The sequence below is a fragment of the Syngnathus scovelli genome, chromosome 2, assembly GCF_024217435.2.
Source record: "Syngnathus scovelli strain Florida chromosome 2, RoL_Ssco_1.2, whole genome shotgun sequence".
Taxonomy (NCBI): Eukaryota; Metazoa; Chordata; class Actinopteri; order Syngnathiformes; family Syngnathidae; genus Syngnathus; species Syngnathus scovelli.
Window position 1 is genome coordinate 26319295 of NC_090848.1, and position 24008 is coordinate 26343302.

At 42.2% G+C, this 24008-nt stretch overlaps 1 protein-coding gene across 1 annotated transcript in view; it reads right to left on the bottom strand.

Moving 5' to 3' along the window:
- Window positions 1-24008, bottom strand: part of itpr3 (inositol 1,4,5-trisphosphate receptor, type 3) — a 459677-nt gene that overhangs the window by 73754 nt on the left and 361915 nt on the right. Inside the window, exon 49 of the mRNA XM_049754123.2 lies at window positions 10036-10228. Within this exon, the coding sequence (XP_049610080.1) occupies window positions 10036-10228 (193 nt within the window). The remainder of the gene's footprint in view (window positions 1-10035; window positions 10229-24008) is intronic.

Here is a 24008-nt window from a genome sequence, read left to right on the forward strand (position 1 = left end):
CAGTAGGTGGGGAACACCCTGAAGTGGCTGCCAATCAATTGCAGGGCACACAGAGACGTATGACCAGCCGCACTCGCACTCTCACCTATGAGAGTCAATCAATCGGCCTAACAATAATTTTTTTGGGATGCGGGAAGAAAACCGGAGTGCCTCGAGAAAATCCACGCAGGCACAGGGAGAACATGCAAACGGGAGGGCTGGAGGTGGAATCAAACCCGCACCTTCTGAACTATGAGGCGGACGTGCTAACCAGTGCGATACCGTGCCGCCCATTTGCCAGACATAATTGATAAATTGAAAATGTATGTTAAAGGCATCGCAATCCCCTCGAAAACCCATTTCACAGTTGTCTCATCACAATGGGTAGAACTTTTTTAGACTTACATTTTGAAACAATGTTGATAACTCATTTATATCTAAAAGAAGCACAGTTTCTCTTCCTTTTAGTACTTGTGAGTTCTCTAGCTAATTTCTGACCATTGTCCACAAAGTACTCATTAAACTTGCTAACAATTTCATTCATATTGTCAAGTGCTTCTTCATTCTCAGTAAAATAAGAGGGGTAAATACTTTGTGTAGCATTTTGATCTTTAATTATAGAGTTGAGGATACCCCACATGCCTCGTACATTGTTTCTGTTGTCATTCAGTAATTTATGGTAATCTTTCTTAGCAGTCCGTATAATAGTGTCACGGTCGGGTGGAGCATGGAGCAGGACGACCAAGTGCAGCTTGGACCAGGGTTTATTGAAGCAACTCAAAAGGCAAACTGACATGACTTAACAAACAATAACTTGACTGACTGACCGGGACGTGAAACAAGAACACAGCAGGACATGACGGCATCAAGACAGTACGACAATCCCGAACGACAGCAACCAATGATCCGACAGGGAGTGAGGGGCAGACAGGACTTTTATACACGACAGGTAACGAGAGGCAGGTGGGAACAATCACACTGATCATGGGCACACAGGAGGGGAGGGGCGAGCACACAGACAGAAACCAAGACAACAGACACATAGTGGAGCAGTTGGGGACGAGACGTGACAAATAGTTTTCATTTATTTTTGTATTAAACTGTCAATATATACAGGTATTACTTCATAAATAGTTAAGCAATCAGCATATTTAAAGCAAAATGTCGCATCCCTGTGTTTGTTAGTCACAATTAATAAAGTAATAACCATGGATCAGGTAAGTACAGTAAAAGAATGAAATTTTGCAATGCAACGCATGATTGCACACTCCTCACCTGTATAAATGTAAATAGTTGTATTTTTATATTTTTTGTATTTTGTGGATTTTTGCAGATTTTATTTTATTTTACTTTGTTTATTCTATTTCATTTCATGGTTTATTCTTCAATTCTATCTTTCTCACTGGCATCCTAACAAACAGCGAAAGACTTTCATTGTACGAAGAAAGTGCTTTCAATGATAATATGACAAACGCTTTGAATCTTGAATTATTCTGGACTCAGCAGAAGCATTCAAGACACGATTAAAGACGTATTTTTATGTTCTTGCCTTAAATTAAACTACGCTGGCCGATTTGTTTGCAGATTTACCTCTGTGTTGTATCATATTGTGTGTTAAATGCTTCAGCTGAGTGTGGCCGTTTAAAGCTCCTCCTTTTCGTATAGGCGGTGGAGGTGGTATCCTATACGTGGACTTCAGAGGAAATGCAAGTCAGTTAGTAAAAAATAAACCATTATATCCTCCCTTTAAAGTCAAAATTCCAAGATTAAAGTCAGAATTCTGAGAAAAAAAAGTATAAATCCTGTCAACGTTTTTTGTTTTTTTCTTCACTGACCCTAATCCTTTCCTTAAGAATCAGCCATCTTTTTTATGGATTTCTTAAAAAAATGAAAATTAAGAGTACACACAAGTATTTTCTACTACACCACTGATATATGAGCATTTCGATGTATTACCGAGTCATTTAAACACAACAGTACTTTATTGCAATAAGATTAAAGTGACATTTCCATCTCCCAGAAGTCCCAAAATGGCTTTGCATAACATCACAGGCCTTGTTTGGCCTGGCCTGGCCTGGCCTGGCCTGGCCTGGCCTGGCCTGGCCTGGCCTGGCCTGGCCTGGCCTGGCCTGGCCTGACCTGGCCTGGCCTGGCCTGGCCTGGCCTCCGTTGCGTTTTCACAATCACAATCAACTGAATTGTGAAAACCTCCACTCTAAAGTGCATATTCGCAGCATGCCGGGTTTTGACATAACATTTAATGAATGGTAAGTCTTGGTCACTGGCGTTGCAGTGATTCAAATATACGAATCAGTTGCCATTGCATGGTGTGGCCCCCGTCAAGAGAATAATAGAGTATATCCCTCTCTAGACAGGCTTTGCAAATTTGCAACAACTCAATTTTAACCCCTTAATTAATCCACATTAATATTTTTTTTTTTGCCTTCTGGGAAGCGCTACAGAGGCATTCGAACAAGGACTACCAGACTGAAAAACAGTTTCTTCCAAAGAGCTGAACTCTGAGAGAAAACAACACCAGCTATAATACAACATCGATACTCCTTTAAAAACTACATGCAATAACTATTCATTATTTACTTTCTGTACAAACCTCATACATGTTAATACATATGCCCACATTGAACATACTGTAAATAAGATTTTTAACCTTCATTCTTAGACTAATATACTGTAAATAAGATCTTTCACTTTTATTCTCAGACTTCTTTTTATACTTTTTTAAATTTTCTAATTTTTGCACTAGGAAGGGAGCAGCTCTCTGTATTTTGTTGTACAACTAAGTTGAAAAATGACAATAAAGGGCATTCTATTCTATTCTATTCTATTTTTTACTCAGAAGTATCACTGCAGAACTTTGATCTGCATTAGGAACAGTTTCCCACTCGCTCACTCGACCGTGTGCTCTCACTTTCAAATTGCAAATTTGCAACAACTCAATTTTAACCCCTTAATTAATCCACATTAATATTTTTTTTTGCCTTCTGGGAGGCGCTACAGAGGCATTCGAACAAGGACTACCAGACTGAAAAACAGTTTCTTCCAAAGAGCCATCACCGCTCTGAACTCTGGGAGAAAACAACACCAGCTATAATACAACATCGATACTCCTTTAAAAACTACATGCAATAACTATTCATTATTTACTTTCTGTACAAACCTCATACATGTTAATACATATGCCCACATTGAACATACTGTAAATAAGATTTTTAACCTTCATTCTTAGACTAATATACTGTAAATAAGATCTTTCACTTTTATTCTCAGACTTCTTTTTATACTTTTTTAAATTTTCTAATTTTTGCACTAGGAAGGGAGGAGCTCTCTGTATTTTGTTGTACAACTAAGTTGAAAAATGACAATAAAGGGCATTCTATTCTATTCTATTTTTTACTCAGAAGTATCACTGCAGAACTTTGATCTGCATTAGGTACAGTTTCCCACTCGCTCACTCGACCGTGTGCTCTCACTTTCAAATTGTCTGCCTTTCACTAAAATTGATTTTCATCAATCTAATGTATCACAACCAATGTCTTTTATTTTAAAACCAAAACTGCATAAGATGGATCATGGACATACATAGACATACATTAAATGCCAATTTGTAGATTTTATCCCCTATAGGTTTTACCCCAGGGGCAGCTCATATTTGCAACATGTGGCCAGACATGTACCAATGCATGTCATATGCTTTATCTATTGCCTATGTTTGAGCAACTGTCCATACTAGGGTAGAGGTACAGAACGTAATCAAGTGGAGTGAGAACAATAATTTAATTTTAAATGCCTCAAAAACAAAGGAAATGGTGTTTGACTTTCGTAGGAAAAAGGTGTCCCATCTCCCTTTCACTATTAATAGTGAATAGGTCAAGATGATGAGTAATTTTAAATTTCTTGGTGTCACTATCACCAGTCATCTCAGCTGGCATCTTAACACCAGCATCATTGTTAAAAAATCTCTTCAACGGCTTTTTTTTCTGCGTAAACTTAAGGAATTCACTTCTAACTGCCAGATTTTATGAAAAAAAAAATATTGTGTTATCGGTACAGTTCTCATCTCTGCACTTACATTGTGGTTTGGAAATTTGACTGAACGCGATCAGAAATGTATAAGAAGAATTGTCCGTCTTGCCTGTAAGACCACTGGTATTGACCTTCCAGATCCTGAAATCATTTACAGGTCCAGGCCTGTGTCCTGTGCCTCAGATATTATAAATGACCCCACTCACCCTGCCTCTGCTATTTTTGTCCTTCTCCCGTCAGGCAGGCGGTATCGTGCAATAAAATGCTCTTCCTCTAGGCATCTAAACAGTTTTTTCCCTGGTGCTGTGCGCAGCTTGGACAAACTAAAGCTGCACAATTAATTAATTATTCTTTTTTATTTTATTTCATTTATTTTATTATGCTCCAGTGGTGCCAGTGGCGGGCACTTTGCACTTTACTCGTATGCGTTTTGTTATATGTACTTTTCTTATAAACGCGTCAACCATGGAGGCAAATAGTCCTTTTTTATTCTATCCATTGTATCTATTTATTGATTGCCTATTCATCTGCTTATTGGTTGTCTATTGTTCTATTGTCAAGTGCTTTTTTTTTTTTTACCTCTCCCAAACTCTTTTCCAATGTGGTCTTCCCCAAATGGGAAATAAACTGACTCCGACTCTCTCGACCCTAGTTAGTGCTGCCCACAAGATTGATATGAATGACACCTGTGTGCGGAGCTGAATGAACCAATCACAGTGAGGTATATGGCTTTGGAGGGCGGGACATCGGACAGGTGAATTTGTCAAAAAGTGCGTATTACAGGCTGCACATATTGTCTGTACAGAAAAAAAAAGGCCTTTCTGCCAACACCGTGGCAGAGCGCATTTCTGACCTGTCAAGTGACATTTATGATCAACTGTGTGAGAAAGCAAAATGCTTCAGTGTATATTCAATGGCTCTTGATGAGACCACAGACATCACAGACACTGCCCAGCTCGCAATATATGTATGAGGTGTTGATGACAATTTTGAAGTGATGGAGGAGTTGCTGACAGTAATTCCAATGCATGGCCAGACCACCGCTAAGGAAATATTTCACCGAGGGTCTCCACTGCTTCCTCCGTCAAGCCAAATGTGGCTCGGCTATGTTAGAAGAAGCGCTGCCAGGTCTTTAGCAGCAAGAAGTAGGCAAGAGAAGCCATGTTCAGAACAGTTCCTGTACAATGTTTCATTTATGTTCAGAAAGTTAAATGTTAAAGAACTGTTATTATAGCCATTTGAAACGGAATAAAATAATTAGTTTTCTCTCAGTCAGTCGGCCGGTCGTTCGGTCGGCCAGTGAGTCAATATGTGATTTCTTCAGTCGTGTATATCTGCTGTATGATCATTATTATTTTATTTATTTATTACTGATTGATTGATTGATTGATTGATTGATTGATTGATTGATTGATTGATTGATTGATTGATTGATTGATTGATGTTTTATTCATTTTTAAAATTATTTATTTAACTCAATATTTGGCGGCTCGGTGACGCACTGGTTAGCACGTCCGCCTCACAGTTAGGCGTGGCGGTTTGATTCCACCTCCGACCTTCCCTGTGTGGAGTTTGCATGTTCTCCCCGTGTCCGCGTGGGTTTTCTCCGGGCACTCCGGTTTCCTCCCACATCCCAAAAGAGAGCTTGGTAGGCCAATAGAGCACTCCAAATTGCCCCTAGGTGTGACTGCGAGAGCAGATGGTTGTTCGTCTCTGTGTGCCCTGCGATCAGCTGGCAACCGGTTCAGGGTGTCCCCTGCCTACTGCCCGATGACTGCTGGGATAGGCTCCAGCACGCCCGCGACCCACGTGGGGACAAGCGGTATACAAAATGGATGGATGTATGGATAATTCATTATTTGTGTTAAAAATAAAGATATGTGAGAACATTGGAATGTTTTATTAGCGCTTTTCTAGTCAGTCAGTCAGTCAGTCAGTCAGTCAGTCAGTCAGTCAGTCAGTCAGTCAATGTGTGGTTTCTTCACTCGTCTGTATCTGCTGTACGTTCATTATTATTTTATAACTGATTTATTTATTTTTTTATTCGTTTTTTAAATTTATTTATTTAATTTATTATTTGGTGTTAAAAATAAAGATATTTGAGTACATTTGAATGTTTAATCAGCGCTTTTCTTGTGGAACTCCTGATGTGGCCCAGCCTCACCCAGACTCTGCCTCCAGCAGCCCCCAGGTAAAATGAGTTTGAGACCCCTGCTCTCGGGTTATTATTCTATCACTGGTGTTTATTTATTACTTTGAGGTGTCATTGAATGTATGAAACATCAAATAATTTAGAGTGAAGTTACACATTATCTAAGGCAGATTTGATAAGGCAATGTTCTGTGCAGTGAGCAAAACTGATGGGGCCTAAATTCCACAGGACATAGCATATTAGTATAGATCTTTGTTGGACTGAAAGGTTTTATTAGTTTCCTCCCACATTCCAGAAGCATGCATGGTAGGACAATTGACAACTCCATATTGTCAGTAGGTGTGATTGCAAGTGTGAATGGCTGTTTTCTGTGTGCCCTGAGATTGGCTGGCGACCAGTTGCAGGTGTACCCTGCCCCGTACAGGTGGGATAGGCTCCAGCACACCCACAACCCTCTTAAGGATAAACGGTTCGGAAGATGAATAGTCATTTATTCATCTTCCGAACCGAATAAATTATTCACTCACATGTGACTAGAAAATCATTCGCCTAAACACACTACTACGACTAGTCGTAGTCGGTGAATACTTTTCCAGTCGCGCATGAGTGAATAATTTCTCGGTAGTGCATGAGAGAGCATTCCAATAGTATATGTGAATGAATATTTTTTCTGTTGGGCATTAGATCGTTCATTAGTACATGTGAAAACATTAGATGCATGAGTGACTGAACCTACACTCTTTCCATAAGTGGGTCAAAAATTACCCATATTAGAATGAATGTGTTTTATGCCATTTTTTGCCATTTTGCTTAAGAATAAACACACATATAAATGTGTGTGTGTATATATATATATATATAACATTAAGTATTATATTTACATTATTTACAAAATAATGATTTAATGTTTGAAATATCTTTATTTTCCACATTTTAACACTTTTGAAAAAGAAAAATTACATGGAACAACAATAGAAAAACTGTGAACTGCGAACTGCGTGTGTGTGTGTTTGCGTGCGTGCATGTGTGTGTTTTGTCTCATTTTCTCAGCACTGCCTGCAGTTCAGGCAAACTACCATCTTCTGGCTGTGATCATTGCACACAAGACAGATCTGACACCTCTTCCTCTTTGGTTGGCCCAGGCAGCTACTTTCCTGTGCCTGGGTTGTGGGTTTTGTCACCCCACACCTTTCCATTGCTTCTATAATCTGGTTTGTAGCTGGGGGCAGCGTTCCAGCCGACTCCTCATGTGTGGTGTGACAAGCTCCTTTGACAGCTCTTTGAGAAAGAGCCGTCGTGCATTGGTGATGCCACTCTTGAATTCTGGGTGTTGAGCTGTGAAAAAGGTGTAGGCATTCAGGGTGGCGATGTCCATCATATTATACCACAGCACCATGGGCCACCTCTGTGTTTGGCGCATGCAGGTGTATGTGTCAACCATCTGGTCAGTGGTGTCGACACCTCCTTTTGTCTTATTGTAAAATGTGATCACTTCTGTTTTTTTCTTCGCGCTATTTTCATCTACTACTTTGTTGTGGTGCATCGTGCTCAGGAGCACAACAGCCTTTCCTTTCTTCCTGACATAGCTGACCATGGTAGGATTGCCATTGTTTGGATTCTCTGTGCTGTTAACCTCCCTGGACTTGGAAGGCTTCATCAGAGGAGGGATATCTGGCTTGTTCTGGCGTAGAGTCCCCACAATGGTGAAATCTTTATCCAATAGATGCTGCGCAAGAGGCACACTGGTGAAGAAGTTGTCCATTGTTACGTTACGACCTGTGTGTATAAATTGACTACACAACTGCTTAACAATGGTTTCACCCAGATTCTTCTGAACTTCTTCTCCTGGTTGTCTCCGCGTGTAAACTATGCCATCTATTGCATAGGGGATGCATCCCAAACAGAAAATATTTTTAGGCCGTACTTTGCAGGCTTGCTTGGCATGTACTGTCGGAACTTGCACCTACCCCTGTAAGGAACAAGCTGTTCGTCCACAGTAACACAATCACTGGGGATGAATCGCTGTTGGCAATTGACCAGAATCAAGTCCCATACATAACGAAAGGCTGCCGTGTGGTCTGTTTCTAGCCGGGAGGCTCTGGTCCTTTTATCATCAAAGCGCAAGGCACGGCAAATGTCTTCAAAACTCCCAATCGACATTGTGGCCTTGTACATGGGATTATGTAGAGGACTTCCAAATATCTCACGGACTGAAACATCCTAGTTCTTCTCACTTCCTGCAAGCAGGGTCAATCCTATGAAGGCCATGAATTAATTTTTGCTGATATTTTTCCAGTTTTTCTTCTAGCTGTTGCAACTCTCCGTCCTTCCAGGTTTGTGCACTACATCATCTCTTGTATTATATCATCAGTGATAAAGAGCTCCCATGCATCTCTTGGCGAGACAGTGGTGCTAAGCCCCTGTGCAGGCGCCGGCCTACTTCTGAGGGTATTGTGGCTCTGTGTTCTGCCCTGTGTAGGTGGTAACTCGCTCCTGTAAGAGCCCTTCCGACTCATTCTGTTTGATATAATTTGGACACTTTCTTCTTCAGAGGAGAGATAAGAAAAATCTTCTGTGTCAGATTGATCCTGTTCAGCTGGATTTCCTGGTGGACCACTGCCACTGCCAACTGGACAGTAGTCTGGGTCCTCATCAGCTGAAATGTCAGACTCGGAGTCCAACCCCATTTCTGCCTCTCCATCATCATCATCATCATCATCATCATCATCATCATCATCATCATCATCATCATCATCATCCAGCATCTTTAGGGCCACTTCAGCTGTGTATCTAGCAGCCATGATAGAGGTTGAGGAAATATAGGAGTAATGTTCTCAACATATTGAGTAGCTAAATACACACACACACGCACGCACGCACGCACACACACACACACACACACACACACACACACACACACACGTGCACACACACACACACACACACACACACACACACACACACACTAATACACACTAGAGTAAAGTTAGCAAACATAGTTAGCTATGAAGTGTAAGCTAGTAATATAATTTCTTGAAGATAATAACATACTCTTTCACACAACAATCTTGAACAGCAAGCACATGTGCACGCGCGCCCACACACACGCAATCATGAATGGCAAGTGCACGTGCATGTGCGCACACGCACGCATACACACACACAAACACAATCGATAATAATGTAAGCTATCTTAGTTAGCGAGCCAGTGTTACCTAGTTAGAAAGTATGCTAATTTGTTCATAAATAATAACAGTCATGAAAGACACAAACAATATTATATGAGATAATACTTACATATATCAGCTCTTGCTATGTAAAATATCTTCGTGAGGAGTCACACTTCTCATATAGAGTGTGTGGTCCAGAGTAAAGTTACTCCTGACAGCCATAGTTGATGAGGATCAAAGGTTCCCATTGGATTTGATAGAAAATGCATGTGGGTCATTTTTGACCCACTTATGGAAACTTGGGGTAGTAATACAAAAACTACAATTTCTCAAAATATATAATAGATAAGTTAAAAATGTCAATAGCATGATGTCAATAACATGTTTTTTGAGGAATTCCTGGAATATAAAATGATAACAGTTTTTAATTACAAAGATATTTGAAAAAAACAACCTCACCAGGTCATTTTTGACCCACTTATGCATCTAAGAGTGTTGGAGAGTGTTTTAGTAAAATGTCTGAAAATGGTTTGGTAGTGAAAGAGAAAATGTGTCAGTAGTCAATCCGTTTAAGGTAGTGAGTGTGAGAGCATTTCAAAACTGTCTGTGAAAGAAATTTTAAGTAAAAAAACCTCATTAGTGTGTGAGACGTAATCCTGAATAATGACACTGACAGCCCCTCAGACTCACTCCGTAGCTTCTTTTGCCACTCCATCTCTCCATGCAGAAAGGCTGTCTGCTCGAAGAAGTGTGTCACCTTGGAGCCCTGCTCATCCTGTTCCGTCGTATTGAACACACGTATCTTGGATTCCTCTGTTAGGAATTCACAGATGGGATGGACGGGAAACACGATCTGCTCCATGCTGCGATCCTCTCGCACAATCTGCACACACACATGCAATACACTTGTCATAAGAAAGTGCTACTTCTGGTCTGAGAAAACAATGTTCCCACCTCCCACAAGCACAAAACACAGTTTGTTTATCGCTGCATCATCAATTATTCATCAGTGCTTCAAAATTAGAGGGGGGAGGGTATTCATCGTTTTATTATGCCGGTGATGTCATTGTAATTTCAAAATTTCAGTGGTGATGAATAATTTTTTTTAGGCTAGCCATATAACAGAGATAAACATACAGAAAAACCAGCCCAAATCCACCCCACTCACCCCCTCAATGTCCATGATGAAGGTGGTGTCCATCGCTGCATTGATCAAAGCAAGTTTTAACGGTGTCAACATCCATAACAACTTTTTGTGCATCCAGAAAAGGTTAGCAGGCCACGTTTAACTCATGAATCATTTCAGTGGGTCAATACTTCTAGAATGGGTGCAACTACGTTGGATTATGGATTATGTGTATTCTAATTGCACATAACGAGGGTTAACTGCATCAGCCGAATTAAGTCGGGTGTAATGCTTCTGGTTCATGTATTGGAGATGAGACGCTATTGCTACTAATAGTCTGCAGTAATTAGAATTGGGTGTTGTAAGAGTGTTGCTCACTCTAACTTCTTTGCAAGAACCACACGTGAGACAGTTTGGCCATTTTACGCTTGCAAGCGGAGATGCCATCAGTGCCCTGTGTGGTACAGAGATGCTTGAAAGGAGTCTGCCTTTGGTCTCTTGCAAGAGAGTATTTATTGAGAGAAAACAGGGTGGGGGTGAGACAGACTTGGTGAACGCCCGGCATCTGGTCAAATCAGAGCAGGGGGTCTTAACAATTTTTTTTACAATGTTGGGGAACAGAAGAAGTTTGATTTCTTCCTCTGTATCTGGTTAATCAATATAATCTACATTCCAACACAATCATACAATCCAAATAATTTGTCAACCCTAACAGGTGTCCTTAAAATACTACTACCATGAGTTCATACATAGGATGTATTTCGTGCATATAGTCTACACTAGGCATAAAATTACATGGCCATTAACTGTATGTTAGGGTAGCAGGATTGAGGACCCAAACAGAGGGAAGTGAAGCAAAAGTACATGGAAGGGGTAGTTTATGATAAATGAATAAATTTAACAGGAATTTAAAACGGGGAAACAAAGTATCAAAATAAACACTAGCATTTTAAATTTCTGGAGAAACTGCGTGTGAAGGCGAAGAAGCTGAAAAATAATTGGGAATGCTGCAGAATGGTGTTTAAAATTGGAACAGCTTGAAGTAGTTGAAAACTGTAGAAATTAGAAGAGAAAAACTTCAGGTTTGGAAAATTTGGTGTGAATTTCAAAATTGAAAATTTTGAATTTTTGGTAAGTGGGAAGGTGTGGAATCGGTAGGCAAAAGATGAACAGTTGAAAGTTGGAACGAATCGAATCGGTTAAAAAATGTAGAATTTAGAAGTGAAAAATGAAATTTGGCAACATTTTGTGCAAATTTTAAACGTGAAAAAGTGATTTTTTTTTAATTTGGCAATTTTGGGAATGTCTCCGATGTGATTTGAATGTGCTGAATTTGAAACTGGAAGGATGTAAATGCTTTGGAATGGGTTGAATCGGTTGAAAATATTGAAAAAGTAAGTGAAAAAGGACATTTTATGAAATTTGGCGCAAATTTTAAACGTGAAAATGTGGAATTTTTGGCAAGTGGGAAGGTGTGGAACAGGTAGGCAAAAGATGAACAGTTGAAAGTTGGAATGAGTTGAATCGGATAAAGTGTGTAGAAATTAGAAGTGAAAAACTAAATTTAGTGAAATTTTGCAAATTTTGTGCAAATTTGAAAATGTGAAATTTTTGAATTTGGCAAGTTTGGGAATGTCCCCAATGTGATTTGAATGTGTTGAATTAAGTACATTTCAAACTGGAACAACGTAAATGTGAAATGTTGAATATGCCATTAAGAATGAATGGGGAAAAATTTGCCGGAAATTTGTGGATTTTGTGAAAACGGAAAATGTTTTTAACAAAAAAAAATTAAGCAGCCGTGTCATGAATATTTGGAATAAGTCAAAAGTGGAACGGAGTGAATCGGTTGAAGTATGTGGAAGTAGTTAAGCGTCAAAAAAGTGAGCGGAATAAGTAGAATAATAATAACTAGAATTTGCAATTCCTGAAGAAATTGCGTGTGAAGGTGAAGAGGTTGAATAAATACTTGGGGAATGCTGCAGAATGATGTTGAAAAGAGTTGAATCGGTTGAAAAATGTAGAAATTACAAGGGAAAAAGGAAATTTGGGAAAATTGGGTGTGAATTTCAAAATTGAAAATTTGGAATTTTGGGTAAGTGGGAAGTTGTGGAATAGGTAGGGAAATGATGAACAGTTGAAAGGTGGAATGGCTTGAATAAGTTGAAAAATGTAGAAATTAGAGTAGAAAAACAAAATTGTAGAGAATTTTTGGTAAGTGGGAAGTTGTGGAATAGGAAGGCAAAAGATGAACAGTTGAAAGTTGGAACGAATTGAATCGGTTAAAAAATGTAGAAGTTAGAGCAAATCTTGAATCCTAATAGAGAATGAATGGGAATTAAAAGAAAAAAAATTGCACCAAAATTTTTTGAAATTTGGGACAAAAGGAAAAAAAGGCTTCAGGAGGTTCACTTTTGGGGTTTAAAAAGGTCACTTCCGGTTTAAAAAGTTCACTTCCGGTTTGATTTGGGGTCACTTCCGGTTTGATTTGGGGTCACTTCCGGTTTACCTAAGGTCACTTCCGGTTTGATTTGAGATACTTCTGGTTCATTCTGGGTTCATTGGGGGCACTTCAGGGTCAATCCAAGATGGCCGCCACACTGGAAGTGGGGGTCAAGGGGGTGAATATGGTAAGCATAAGGTGAACAAAGTGAATAAAGTTGGAATGGGTTGAATCGGTTCAAAAATGTAGAAATTACAGTAGAAAAACAAAATTGCAGAGAATTTTTGGTAAGTGGGAAGTTGTGGAATAGGAAGGCAAAAGATGAACAGTTGAAAGTTGGTACGAGTTGAATTGGTTAAAAAATGTAGAAGTTTGAGCAAATCTTGAATCCTAATAGAGAATGAATGGGAATTAAAAGAAAAAAAATTGCGCCAACATTTTTGGAATTTTTGGAACAAAAGGAAAAAAAAACGGCTTCAGGAGGTTCACTTTTGGGGTTAAAATGTTGAAACGGGTTTAATCGGCCAAACTTTGTAAAAGTTAGCCCAAATGTAGGTATTTAAGGCACCTAATGTTGAAATATGGTCACTTCCGGTTTGATTTGGGTCACTTCCGGTCTATTTGGGTCACTTCCAGTTTGATTAGAGGCACTTCCGGTCTAGCAGAGGTCACTTCCGGTTTATTCGGGGTCACTTCCTGTTTCAAAAGGTCACTTCCGGTTTGATTTTGGGTCACTTCCGGTTTGATTTGGGGTCACTTCCGGTTTACCTGAGGTCACTTCCGGTTCATTTGGGGTCAATTCCGGTTTGATTTGGGGCACTTCCGGTTCATTCCGAGTTCATTGGGGCACTTCAGGGTCAATCCAAGATGGCCGCCACTCTGGAAGTGGGGGTCAAGGGTTGAATTGTGGAAGTGGGGGTGAAGGGGGTGAATATGGTAAGCATAAGGTGAACAAAGTGAATAAAGTTGGAATGGGTTGAATCGGTTGAAAAATGTAGAAATTAGAAGGGAAAAACTAAATTTTTGGAAAATTTGGTGTGAATTTCAAAATTGAAAATTTGGAAATTTTGGTAAGTGGGAAGGTGTGGAATAGGTAGGCAAAAGATGAACAGTTGAACGTTGGAACGAGTTAAATCGGTGGAAAAATGTAGAAATTAGAAGTGAAAAACTAAATTTTGTGAAATTTTGCAAAATTTTGTGCAAATTTTAAAAGTGAAAACGTGAAATTTTTTAATTTGGCAAGTTTGGGAATGTCCCCAATGTGATTTGAATGCATTGAATTAAGTGAATTTCAAACTGGAGCAACGTAAATGTGAAATGTTGAATCTGCCATTAAGAATGAATGGGGAAGAATTTGCCGGAATTTTGTGAATTTTGCGAAAACGGAAAATTTTTTGAACAAAAAAATGTAAGCAGCCGTGTCATGAATATTTGGAATCAGTGAAAAGTGGAACGGAGTGAATCGGTTGAAGTATGTGGAAGTAGTTAAGCATCAAAAAAGTGAGCGGAAAAAGTAGAATAATAATAATAATAATAATAATAACTAGAATTTGCAATTCCTAAAGAAATTGCGTGTGAAGGTGAAGAGGTTGAATAAATACTTTGGGAATGCTGCAGAATGATGTTGAAAAGAGTTGAATCGGTTGAAAAATGTAGAAATTACAAGGGAAAAAGGAAATTTGGGAAAATTGGGTGTGCATTTCAAAATCGAAAATTAGGAATTTTGGGTAAGTGGGAAGTTGTGGAATAGGTAGGAAAATGATGAACAGTTGAAAGGTGGAATGGGTTGAATAAGTTGAAAAATGTAGAAATTAGAGTAGAAAAACAAAACTGTAGAGAATGTTTGGTAAGTGGGAAGTTGTGGAATAGGAAGGCAAAAGATGAACAGTTGAAAGTTGGTACGAGTTGAATCTGTTAAAAAATGTAGAAGTTTGAGCAAATCTTGAATCCTAATAGAGAATGAATGGGAATTAAAAGGAAAAAAAATGCGCCAACATTTTTTGAAATTTGGAACAAAAGGAAAAAAAATGGCTTCAGGAGGTTCACTTTTGGGGTTAAAATGTTGAAACAGGTTTAATCGGGCAAAATTTGCAAAAGTTAGCGCAAATGTAGCTATTTAGGGCACTTAATGTCTAAATATGGTCACTTCCGGTTTGATTTAGGTCACTTCCGGTCTATTTGGGTCGCTTCCGGTTTGATTAGAGGAACTTCCGGGCTAGCTGAGGTCACTTCCGGTTTATTTAGGTCCCTTCCGGTTGAAAAAGGTCACTTCCGGTTTGATTTTGGGTCACTTCCGGTTTGATTTGGGGTAACTTCCGGTTTACCTGAGGTCACTTCCGGTTCATTAGAGGTCAATTCCGGTTTGATTTGGGGCACTTCCAGTTCATTCCGCGTTCATTGGGGCACTTCAGGGTCAATCCAAGATGGCCGCCACTCTGGAAGTGGGGGTCAAGGGTTGAATTGTGGAAGTGGGGGTGAAGGGGGTGAATATGGTAAGCATAAGGTGAACAAAGTGAATAAAGTTGGAATGGGTTGAATCGGTTGAAAAATGTAGAAATTAGAAGGGAAAAACTAAATTTTTGGAAAAATTGGTGTGAATTTCAAAATTGAAAATTTGGAAATTTTGCTAAGTGGGAAGGTGTGGAATAGGTAGGCAAAAGATGAACAGTTGAAAGTTGGAACGAGTTGAATCGGTGGAAAAATGTAGAAATTAGAAGTGAAAAACTAAATTTTGCAAAATTTTGTGCAAATTTTAAAAGTGAAAACGTGAAATTTTTGAATTTGGCAAGTTTGGGAATGTCCCCAATGTGATTTGAATGTGTTGAATTAAGTGAATTTCAAACTGGAGCAACGTAAATGTGAAATGTTGAATCTGCCATTAAAAATGAATGGGGAAGAATTTGCCGGAATTTTGTGAATTTTGCGAAAACGGAAATTTTTTTGAACGAGAAAAATGTAAGCACCCGTGTCATGAATATTTGGAATCAGTGAAAAGTGGAATGGAGTGAATCGGTTGAAGTATGTGGAAGTAGTTAACGGACAAAAAAGTGAGCGGAATAAGTAGAATAATAATAACTACAATTTGCAATTCCTGAAGAAATTGCGTGTGAAGGTGAAGAGGTTGAATAAATACTTGGGGAATGCTGCAGAATGATGTTGAAAAGAGTTGAATCGGTTGAAAAATGTAGAAATTACAAGGGAAAAAGGAAATTTGGGAAAATTGGGTGTGAATTTCAAAATCGAAAATTAGGAATTTTGGGTAAGTGGGAAGTTGTGGAATAGGTAGGAAAATGATGAACAGTTGAAAGGGGGAATGGGTTGAATAAGTTGAAAAATGTAGAAATTAGGTTAGAAAAACAAAACCGTAGAGAATGTTTGGTAAGTGGGAAGTTGCGGAATAGGAAGGCAAAAGATGAACAGTTGAAAGTTGGTACGAGTTGAATCTGTTGAAAAATGTAGAAGTTTGAGCAAATCTTGAATCCTAATAGAGAATGAATGGGAATTAAAAGAAAAAAAAATTGCCACAAAATTTTTTGAAATTTGGAACATAAGGAAAAAAAATGGCTTCAGGAGGTTCACTTTTGGGGTTAAAATGTTGAAACGGGTTTAATCGGGCAACATTTGCAAAAGTTAGCGCAAATGTAGCTATTTAGGGCACTTAATGTCTAAATATGGTCACTTCCGGTTTGATTTGGGTCACTTCCGGTCTATTTGGGTCGCTTCCGGTTTGATTAGAGGAACTTCCGGGCTAGCTGAGGTCACTTCCGGTTTATTTAGGTCAATTCCGGTTGAAAAAGGTCACTTCCGGTTTGATTTTGGGTCACTTCCGGTTTGATTTGGGGTAACTTCCGGTTTACCTGAGGTCACTTCCAGTTCATTAGGGGTCAATTCCGGTTTGATTTGGGGCACTTCCAGTTCATTCCGTGTTCATTGGGGCACTTCAGGGTCAATCCAAGATGGCCGCCACTCTGGAAGTGGGGGTCAAGGCTTGAATTGTGGAAGTGGGGGTGAACGGGGTGAATATGGTAAGCAAAAGGTGAACAAAGTGAATAAAGTTGGAATGGGTTGAATCGGTTGAAAAATGTAGAAATTAGAAGGGAAAAACTAAATTTTTTGAAAGTTTGGTGTGAATTTCATCCATCCATCCATCCATCCATCTTCTTCCGCTTATCCGGGGTCGGATCGCGGGGGCAGCAGCTTTAGGAGGGACTCCCAGACTTCCCTTTCCCAGCCACTTCATCCAGCTCATCCCGGGGGATCCCAAGGCGTTCCCAGGCCAGCTGAGAGACATAGTCTCTCCAGCGCGTCCTGGGTCGTCCCCGGGGTCTCCTACCGGTGGGACATGCCCGGAACACCTCCCCAGGGAGGCGTCCAGGAGGCATCCTGATAAGATGCCCGAGCCACCTCATCTGGCTCCTCTCAACGTGGAGGAGTAGCGACTCTACTCCAAGTCTCTCCCGGATGACCGAGCTCCTCACCCTATCTCTAAGGGAGAGCCCGGACATCCTGCGGAGAAAACTCATTTCGGCCGCTTGTATCCGGGATCTCGTTCTTTCGGTCACGACCCATAGCTCGTGACCATAGGTGAGGGTAGGAGCATAAATCGACCGGTAAATTAAGAGCTTTGCCTTTTGGCTCAGCTCTCTCTTCACCACAACGGACCGGTACAGGGTCCGCATTACTGCCGACGCTGCACCGATCCGCCTGTCGATCTCGCGCTCCATCCTCCCCTCACTCGTGAACAAGACTCCAAGATACTTGAACTCCTCCACTTGGGGCAGGATCTCATCCCCGATCCGGAGAGGGCATTCCACCCTTTTCCGATCGAGGACCATGGACTCGGATTTGGAGGTGCTGACCCTCATCCCGACCGCTTCACACTCGGCTGCGAACCGTTCCAGCGAGAGCTGGAGATCACGGCCTGAAGAAGCCAACAGCACCACGTCATTTGCAAAAAGCAGAGACGCGATGCTGAGGTCCCCAAAACGGACCCCCTCAACGCCTCGGCTGCACCTAGAAATTCTGTCCATAAAAATTATGAACAGAATCGGTGACAAAGGGCAGCCTTGGCGGAGTCCAACCCTCACTGGGAACGAATCCGACTTACTGCCGGAAATGCGGACCAGACTCTGGCATCGGTGATACAGGGAACGAACCGCCCTTATCAGTTGGCTCGGCACCCCGTACTCCCGAAGCACCCCCCACAGAACCTCCCGAGGGACACGGTCGAACGCCTTCTCCAAGTCCACAAAACACATGTGGACTGGTTGGGCGAACTCCCATGCACCCTCGAGGATCCTGCCGAGGGTGTAGAGCTGGTCCACTGTTCCACGGCCAGGACGAAAGCCACACTGTTCCTCCTGAATCCGAGGTTCGACCTCCCGACGGACCCTCCTCTCCAGCACCCCTGAATAGACCTTACCAGGGAGGCTGAGGAGTGTGATTCCCCTGTAATTGGAACACACCCTCCGGTCCCCCTTCTTAAAGAGGGGAACCACCACCCCAGTCTGCCAATCCAGAGGCACTGTCCCCGATGTCCACGCAACGTTGTAGAGGCGTGTCAGCCATGACAGCCCCACAACATCCAGAGCCTTTAAGAACTCCGGGCGGATCTCATCCACCCCCGGGGCCTTGCCACCGAGGAGTTTTTTTAACTACCTCAGTGACTTCGACCCCAGAGATTGGAGAATCCGCCTCAGAGTCTCCAGGCCCTGCTTCCTCAATGGAAGGCGTGTAGGTGGAATTGAGGAGGTCTTCGAAGTATTCTCCCCACCGACTCACGACGTCCCGAGTCGAGGTTAGCAGCACGCCATCCCTACTGTAAACAGTGTTGACGTTGCACTGCTTCCCCCTCCTGAGATGCCGGATGGTGGACCAGAATTTTCTCGAAGCCGTCCGAAAGTCATTCTCCATGGCCTCACCAAACTCCTCCCACGCCCAGGTTTTTGCCTCAGCAACCGGCGAAGCCGCGTTCCGCTTGGCCATCCGGTACCTGTCAGCTGCCTCCGGAGTCCCGCAGGCCAAAACGGCCCGATAGGACTCCTTCTTCAGCTTGACGGCATCCCTTACCGCCGGTGTCCACCAGCGGGTTCGGGGATTGCCGCCACGACAGGCACCAACGACCTTACGGCCACAGCTCCGGTCGGCCGCCTCAACAATGGAGGCGCGGAACATGGTCCATTCAGACTCAATGTCCCCCACCTCCCCCGGGACGTGGGAAAAGCTCTGCCGGAGGTGGGAGTTGAAACTCTTCCTGACAGGAGATTCTGCCAGACGTTCCCAGCAGACCCTCACAGAGCGTTTGGGTCTGCCAGGTCGGACCGGCATCTTCCCCCACCATCGGAGCAAACCCACCACCAGGTGGTGATCAGTTGACAGCTCCGCCCCTCTCTTCACCCGAGTGTCCAAAACATGCGGCCGCAAATCCGATGACACGACTACAAAGTCGATCATCGAACTGCGGCCTAGGATGTCCTGGTGCCAAGTGCACACATGGACACCCTTATGCTTGAACATGGTGTTCATTATTGAAAATCCATGTCGAGCACAGAAGTCCAACAATAGAACACCGCTCGGGTTCAGATCGGGGGGGCCGTTCCTCCCAACCACGCCCTTCCAGGTCTCACTGTCATTGCCCACGTGAGCATTGAAGTCACCCAGTAGAACGATGGAGTCCCCAGAAGGAGCGCTCTCCAGCACTTTCTCCAGGGATTCCAAGAAGGGTGGGTACTCTGAACTGCCGTTTGGTGCATAGAAACAAACAACAGTCAGGACCCGTCCCCCCACCCGAAGGCGGAGGGAGGCTACCCCAATGTGCAGGCGCCCAGCCGGGGGGCAATAAGTATACCCACACCTGCTCGACGCCTCTCACCGTGGGCAACTCCAGAGTGGAAGAGAGTCCAGCCCCTCTCGAGAGGGCTTGTACCGGAACCCAAACTGTGCGTGGAGGCTAGTCCGACTATATCTAGTCGGAATTTTTCTGCCTCGCACACCAGCTCGGGCTCCTTTCCAGCCAGAGAGGTGACATTCCATGTCCCAAGAGCCAGCTTCTGCAGCCGGGGATCAGATCGCCAAGGTCCCTGCCTTTGGCTGCCGCCCAGCACACATTGCACCCGACCCCTTCGGCCCCTCCCACAGGTTGTGAGCCCATGGGAAGGGGGACCCACGTTTCCTTTTCGGGCTATGCCCGGCCGGGCCCCATGGGTGAAGGCCCGGCCACCAGACGCTCGCCTTCGAGCCCCGCCTCCAGGCCTGGCTCCAGAGCCCGCGTCCGGGCGAGGGAAAACGAAGTCCATTTATTTCAATCGTCATAAGGGGCTTCTATGAGCCGTGCTTTGTCTGGCCCCTCATCTAGGACCCGTTTGCCATGGGTGACCCTACCAGGGGCATGAAGCCCCCGACAACATGGCTCCTAGGATCATAAGGGCACGCAAACCCCTCCACCACGATAAGGTGACGACTCACGGAGGGGTGTGAATTTCAAATTTGAAAATTTGGAAATTTTGGTAAGTGGGAAGGTGTGGAATAGGTAGGCAAAAGATGAACAGTTGAAAGTTGGAACGAGTTGAATCGTTGGAAAAATGTAGAAATTAGAAGTGAAAAACTAAATTTTGTGAAATTTTGCAAAATTTTGTGCAAATTTTAAAAGTGAAAACGTGAAATTTTTGAATTTGGCAAGTTTGGGAATGTCCCCAATGTGATTTGAATGTGTTGAATTAAGTGAATTTCAAACTGGAGCAACGTAAATGTGAAATGTTGAATCTGCCATTAAGAATGAATGGGGAAGAATTTGCCGGAATTTTGTGAATTTTGCGAAAACGGAAATTTTTTTGAACGAAAAAAATGTAATCACCCGTGTCATGAATATTTGGAATCAGTGAAAAGTGGAATGGAGTGAATCGGTTGAAGTATGTGGAAGTAGTTAACGGACAAAAAAGTGAGCGGAATAAGTAGAATAATAATAATAATTTGCAATTCCTGAAGAAATTGCGTGTGAAGGTGAAGAGGTTCAATAAATACTTGGGGAATGCTGCAGAATGATGTTGAAAAGAGTTGAATCGGTTGAAAAATGTAGAATCTACAAGGGAAAAAGGAAATTTGGGAAAATTGGGTGTGAATTTAAAAATTGAAAATTTGGAATTTTGGGTAAGTGGGAAGTTGTGGAATAGGTAGGAAAATGATGAACAGTTGAAATGTGGAATGGGTTGAATAAGTAGAAAAATGTAGAAATTAGAGTAGAAAAACAAAACCGTAGAGAATATTTGGTAAGTGGGAAGTTGTGGAATAGGAAGGCAAAAGATGAACAGTTGAAAGTTGTTACGAGTTGAATCTGTTAAAAAAATGTAGAAGTTAGAGCAAATCTTGAATCCTAATAGAGAATGAATGGGAATTAAAAGAAAAAAAATGCGCCAAAAGTTTTAGAAATTTGGAACATAAGGAAAAAAATGGCTTCAGGAGGTTCACTTTTGGGGTTAAAATGTTGAAACGGTTTTAATCGGGCAAAATTTGCAAAAGTTAGCGCAAATGTAGCTATTTAGGGCACTTAATGTCTAAATATGGTCACTTCCGGTTTGATTTAGGTCACTTCCGGTCTATTTAGGTCGCTTCCGGTTTGATTAGAGGAACTTCAGGTCTAGCTGAGGTCACTTCCGGTTTATTTTGGTCACTTCCGGTTGAAAAGGGTCACTTCCGGTTTGATTTGGGGTCATTTCCGGTTTGATTTGGGGTCACTTCCGGTTTACCTGAGGTCCCTTCCGGTTCATTGGGGGTCAATTCCGGTTTGATGTGGGGCACTTCCAGTTCATTCCGCGTTCATTGGGGCACTTCAGGGTAAATCCAAGATGGCCGCCACTCTGGAAGTGGGGGTCAAGGGTTGAATTGTGAAAGCATAGTGGAAGTGGGGGTGAAGGGGGCGAATATGGTAAGCATAAGGTGAACAAAGTGAATAAAGTTGGAATGGGTTGAATCGGTTGAAAAATGTAGAAATTAGAAGGGAAAAACTAAATTTTTGGAAAATTTGGTGTGAATTTCAAAATTGAAAATTTGGAAATTTTGCTAAGTGGAAAGGTGTTGAATAGGTAGGCAAAAGATGAACAGTTGAAAGTTGGAACGAGTTGAATCGGTGGAAAAATGTAGAAATTAGAAGTGAAAAACTAAATTTAGTGACATTTTGCAAAATTTTGTGCAAATTCTAAAAGTGAAAACGTGAAATTTTTGAATTTGGCAAGTTTGGGAATGTCCCCAATGTTATTTGAATGTGTTGAAATAAGTGAATTTCAAACTGGAACAACAAAAATGTGAAATGTTGAATCTGCCATTAAGAATGAATGGGGGAAAAATTGCCATAAAATCAAATAAATCAATCAATAAAAATTTTGTGAAAACGGAAAATTTTTTGAACGAAAAAAATGTAAGCACCCATGTGATGAATATTTGGAATAAGTGAAAAGTGGAACGAGTGAATCGGTTGAAGTATGTGGAAGTAGTTAACGGACAAAAAAGTGAGCGGAATAAGTAAAATAATAATAACTAGAATTTGCAATTCCTGAAGAAATTGCGTGTGAAGGTGAAGAGGTTGAATAAATACTTGGGGAATGTTGCAGAATGATGTTGAAAAGAGTTGAATCGGTGGAAAAATTCGAAATTACAAAGGAAAAAGGAAATTGGGTGTGAATTTCAAAATTGAAAATTTGGAATTTTGGGTAAGTGGGAAGTTGTGGAATAGGTAGGCAAAAGATGAACAGTGAAAGTTGGAATGCGTTGAATCGGTTGAAAAATGTAGAAATTAGAGTAGAAAAACAAAATTGTAGAGAATTTTTGTAAGTGGGAAGTTGTGGAATAGGAAGGCAAAAGATGAACAGTTGAAAGTTGGAACGGGTTGAATCGGTTAAAACATGTAGAAGTTAGAGCAAATCTTGAATCCCCATAGAGAATGAATGGGAATTAAAAGAAAAACAATTGCGCCAAATTTTTATGAAATTTGGCACAAAAGGAAAAAAAAACAGCTTCAGGAGGTTCACTTTTGGGGTTGAAATGTTGAAACGGGTTTAATTGGGCAAAAACTGCAAAAGTTAGCGCAAATGTAGGTATTTAGAGCACTTAATGTTGAAATAAGGTCACTTCCGGTTTGATTTGGGTCACTTCCGGTCTATTTGGGTCACTTCCGGTTTGGTTAGAGGCACTTCCGTCCTCCCCCGGGACGTGGGAAAAGCTCTGCCGGAGGTGGGAGTTGAAACTCTTCCTGACAGGAGATTCTGCCAGACGTTCCCAGCAGACCCTCACAGAGCGTTTGGGTCTGCCAGGTCGGACCGGCATCTTCCCCCACCATCGGAGCAAACCCACCACCAGGTGGTGATCAGTTGACAGCTCCGCCCCTCTCTTCACCCGAGTGTCCAAAACATGCGGCCGCAAATCCGATGACACGACTACAAAGTCGATCATCGAACTGCGGCCTAGGATGTCCTGGTGCCAAGTGCACACATGGACACCCTTATGCTTGAACATGGTGTTCATTATTGAAAATCCATGTCGAGCACAGAAGTCCAACAATAGAACACCGCTCGGGTTCAGATCGGGGGGGCCGTTCCTCCCAACCACGCCCTTCCAGGTCTCACTGTCATTGCCCACGTGAGCATTGAAGTCACCCAGTAGAACGATGGAGTCCCCAGAAGGAGCGCTCTCCAGCACTTTCTCCAGGGATTCCAAGAAGGGTGGGTACTCTGAACTGCCGTTTGGTGCATAGAAACAAACAACAGTCAGGACCCGTCCCCCCACCCGAAGGCGGAGGGAGGCTACCCCAATGTGCAGGCGCCCAGCCGGGGGGCAATAAGTATACCCACACCTGCTCGACGCCTCTCACCGTGGGCAACTCCAGAGTGGAAGAGAGTCCAGCCCCTCTCGAGAGGGCTTGTACCGGAACCCAAACTGTGCGTGGAGGCTAGTCCGACTATATCTAGTCGGAATTTTTCTGCCTCGCACACCAGCTCGGGCTCCTTTCCAGCCAGAGAGGTGACATTCCATGTCCCAAGAGCCAGCTTCTGCAGCCGGGGATCAGATCGCCAAGGTCCCTGCCTTTGGCTGCCGCCCAGCACACAT